Consider the following 3,777-nt stretch of genomic DNA (forward strand, 5'->3'; position numbering starts at 1 on the left):
GGGGGGGGCAGCAGGCCCCTGGAGGAGACCCCCGCCATGGACTCCCCCCAGATACGAGAACTGGAGAGGTTCGCCAATGACTTCAAGCTACGCAGGATCAAACTGGGTAAGTTAACCCATTCTGACCTGAGATCAGATTCTATACGAGGTTTCCACTGGACACACACTGGTCTGATTAACCCATTCTGACCTGAGATCAGATCCACACGAGGTTTCCACTGGACACACACACTGGGTCTGATTAACCCATTCTGACCTGAGATCAGATTCATACGAGGTTTCCACTGGACATACACACTGGGTCTGATTAACCCATTCTGACCTGAGATCAGATACACACGAGGTTTCCACTGGACACACACTGGGTCTGATTAACCCATTCTGACCTGAGATCAGATTCATACGAGGTTTCCACTGGACACACACTGGTCTGATTAACCCATTCTGACCTGAGATCAGATTCACACGAGGTTTCCACTGGACACACACTGGTCTGATTAACCCATTCTGACCTGAGATCAGATTCATACGAGGTTTCCACTGAACACACACTGGTCTGATTAACCCATTCTGACCCGAGATCAGATTCTATACGAGGTTTCCACTGGACACACACTGGTCTGATTAACCCATTCTGACCTGAGATCAGATTCATACGAGGTTTCCACTGTGTGTGTGTGTGCGTGCGTGCGTGCGTGTGTGTGTGTGTGTGTGCGTGTGTGTGTGTGTGTGTGCGTGCGCGTACCTGCAGGGTACACCCAGACCAACGTGGGCGAGGCGCTGGCTGCCGTGCACGGCTCAGAGTTCAGTCAGACGACCATCTGTCGCTTCGAGAACCTCCAGCTGAGCTTCAAGAACGCCTGCAAGCTCAAAGCCATCCTGGCCAAGTGGCTGGAGGAGGCGGAGCAGGCTGGAGGTGGGTCACACACACTGCAGGGTGGCGTTGGGTCGGCGTTGGGTCACAGTCTCACACTGCAGGGTGGCGTTGGGTCGGCGTTGGGTCACAGTCTCACACTGCAGGGTGGCGTTGGGTCGGCGTTGGGTCACAGTCTCACACTGCAGGGCGGCGTTGGGTCGGCGTTGGGTCACAGTCTCACACTGCAGGGCGGCGTTGGGTCGGCGTTGGGTCACAGTCTCACACTGCAGGGCGGCGTTGGGTCGGCGTTGGGTCACAGTCTCACACTGCAGGGCGGCGTTGGGTCGGCGTTGGGTCACAGTCTCACACTGCAGGGTGGCGTTGGGTCGGCGTTGGGTCGGCGTTGGGTCACAGTCTCACACTGCAGGGCGGCGTTGGGTCGGCGTTGGGTCACAGTCTCACACTGCAGGGTGGCGTTGGGTCGGCGTTGGGTCGGCGTTGGGTCACAGTCTCACACTGCAGGGTGGCGTTGGGTCGGCGTTGGGTCACAGTCTCACACTGCAGGTCGGCGTTGGGTCACAGTCACACACTGCAGGGTGGCGTTGGGTCGGCGTTGGGTCACAGTCTCACACTGCAGGGCGGCGTTGGGTCGGCGTTGGGTCACAGTCACACACTGCAGGGCGGCGTTGGGTCGGCGTTGGGTCACAGTCTCACACTGCAGGGTGGCGTTGGGTCGGCGTTGGGTCACAGTCTCACACTGCAGGGTGGCGTTGGGTCGGCGTTGGGTCACAGTCTCACACTGCAGGGCGGCGTTGGGTCGGCGTTGGGTCACAGTCTCACACTGCAGGGCGGCGTTGGGTCGGCGTTGGGTCACAGTCACACACTGCAGGGCGGCGTTGGGTCGGCGTTGGGTCGGCGTTGGGTCACAGTCTCACACTGCAGGTCGGCGTTGGGTCGGCGTTGGGTCGAACTGTTCCACACACCAACAGAGTCCCAGTCAGAGTTAGTTAGTTAGTTTCATTTATTGTCCACGTGTGGAAATTCGTCTTCGGTCTCAAACAGTAAAAAACAAACGGTTACAACAACAGCAACAACACTTAAACACAATTATTTTCTCATGGCAAAACAGTGCAGGACAAACAGTGGCAGATACATTGGAAAACAAACAAATCTAGCGAGACATGGTATCATTTAGTGCCTTAATGGCATTTGGTATGAAAGAATTTTTAAAAATGTTACTGTTAGCTCTTGGTACTTTGTACCGTCTACCAGAGGGAAGTAGTTGGAACTCCCTGCAGAGTGGATGAGAGGAGGTCGTTTGCTATCTTGATAGCTTTTGTTCGAAGTACCTCCTTGTAGATATGCAGCCTAATTGTTGCTGTCTCTTCCCAATGACTTTTGAGGCTAGGTTTACTATTCGCTGCAGCTTGCTTCTTCCTTTTACATTTAGATTGCCAAACCACATTGCCATGTTAAAAGTCAAGATTCCCTCAATCAGGTTTTTATAGACTGTTTCCATAATATGCAATATCATATCAGTATCATGTCAGACTGTTCTGTGTGTTCAGGTTTATTTGTCATACAGTATATATATATAATATATATATATATATATATATATATATATATATATATATATATCTGCTGTCGGGAGGACTCCAAAATGTTAATTTTTCAGGAAATGAAAAAAAAATATTTTTTCAGGCAGGCTTGGATGGTTCAATTTGGTCTGAATGATCAATATGCATCATCAGCCTTATTTCTTTGATATTGTGTCGTTTTGTATAATATCCCATTCAGTACGGTGCGTATACGGTAAAGTAACAATATATCCTTTGTCTCAGCTTTGTACAACGAGAAGATGGGCATGAACGAACGCAAGAGGAAACGAAGAACCACCATCAGGTAACAATGAACATGAAGTATGCAGTATAGTGTATATTACACAGTACACTATACTGTACTGTAAATAATTGTATTTACATCATGTTTAATCGCTTAAAATACCCACTCCTCCTCCTCCCGCAGTCTGGGCGCCAAGGAGGCTCTGGAGCGCAGCTTCCTGGAGAAGAGCAAGCCCTCCTCCCAGGAGATCGTGCGGATGGCCGAGGGTCTCCACCTGGAGAAGGAGGTGGTCCGGGTCTGGTTCTGCAACCGCCGGCAGAGGGAGAAACGGGTCAAGACCAGCCTCCACCTCAGCTCCTACATGTCCAAAGAGATCAGCTGCAGGTACAGCCCTTTATGTAACCTAGTGCAGTGGTGGGGTCCTTGAACCCTTTAAAGGAGAATTCCATACTAAAAGGCTTTCTTACCTTTCTTTGTAGCTGTTACGTCCCCACCAAAGAGGTCCAGGTGTTTTTTTGTGCAAAAGCTCCTTATTGGCTGTTTCCCCTACCATAAGCCCTAAATGAATTGCATTGAATTGAATGGGAATTGAATGGGGCTATGGGGTGTTATGCTAATTCACTTATTTCCATCGCTCAAAATTATATATTTTTTTGTATATATCCTCTCTTCATAATGTAAATAATATCCCAAGCGGCACACTTTACTACTTCTTTCGATGGAAATAAGCAAACTAGCACAACACCCCATAGCCCCATTCAATTCCCATTCAATGCAATGCAATTCATTTAGGGCTTATGGTAGGGGAAATAGCCAATAAGGAACATTTGCACAAAATAACACCTGGACCTCTTTGGTGGGGACGTAACGACTACAAAGAAAGGTAAGAAAGCATTCTAGCATGGAATTCTCCTTTAATACTGCTTCAGCAGTTGAAATCCCAAAGGTGGTTTCAAACAAGTGTACGATACTTGAATGCAGTGTTGTGTTTTTGGCAGCAAATTTGGATTTTAGTTTTTGTCATAGTCTCTTGAATAGTTTTCACATTTTAGTCACCCGGAATGTTTTAGTGTTAG

General features: G+C 49.1%; 1 protein-coding gene across 1 annotated transcript in view; it reads left to right on the forward strand.

Moving 5' to 3' along the window:
* Nucleotides 1-3,128, forward strand: part of pou1f1 (POU class 1 homeobox 1) — a gene marked incomplete at both ends in the record, with an annotated part of 13,020 nt that extends 9,892 nt beyond the window's left edge. Inside the window, 4 exons of the mRNA XM_080785225.1 lie at nucleotides 1-106; nucleotides 752-916; nucleotides 2,701-2,761; nucleotides 2,885-3,128. The exon at nucleotides 1-106 is cut by the window's left edge and continues 194 nt beyond it. Coding sequence (XP_080641351.1) covers nucleotides 1-106; nucleotides 752-916; nucleotides 2,701-2,761; nucleotides 2,885-3,128 — 576 coding nt within the window. The remainder of the gene's footprint in view (nucleotides 107-751; nucleotides 917-2,700; nucleotides 2,762-2,884) is intronic.
* Nucleotides 3,129-3,777: the final 649 nt, after the last annotated feature.

The sequence above is a fragment of the Protomyctophum bolini genome (genome assembly GCF_963924005.1).
Source record: "Protomyctophum bolini genome assembly, chromosome: 16".
NCBI lineage: Eukaryota > Metazoa > Chordata > Actinopteri > Myctophiformes > Myctophidae > Protomyctophum > Protomyctophum bolini.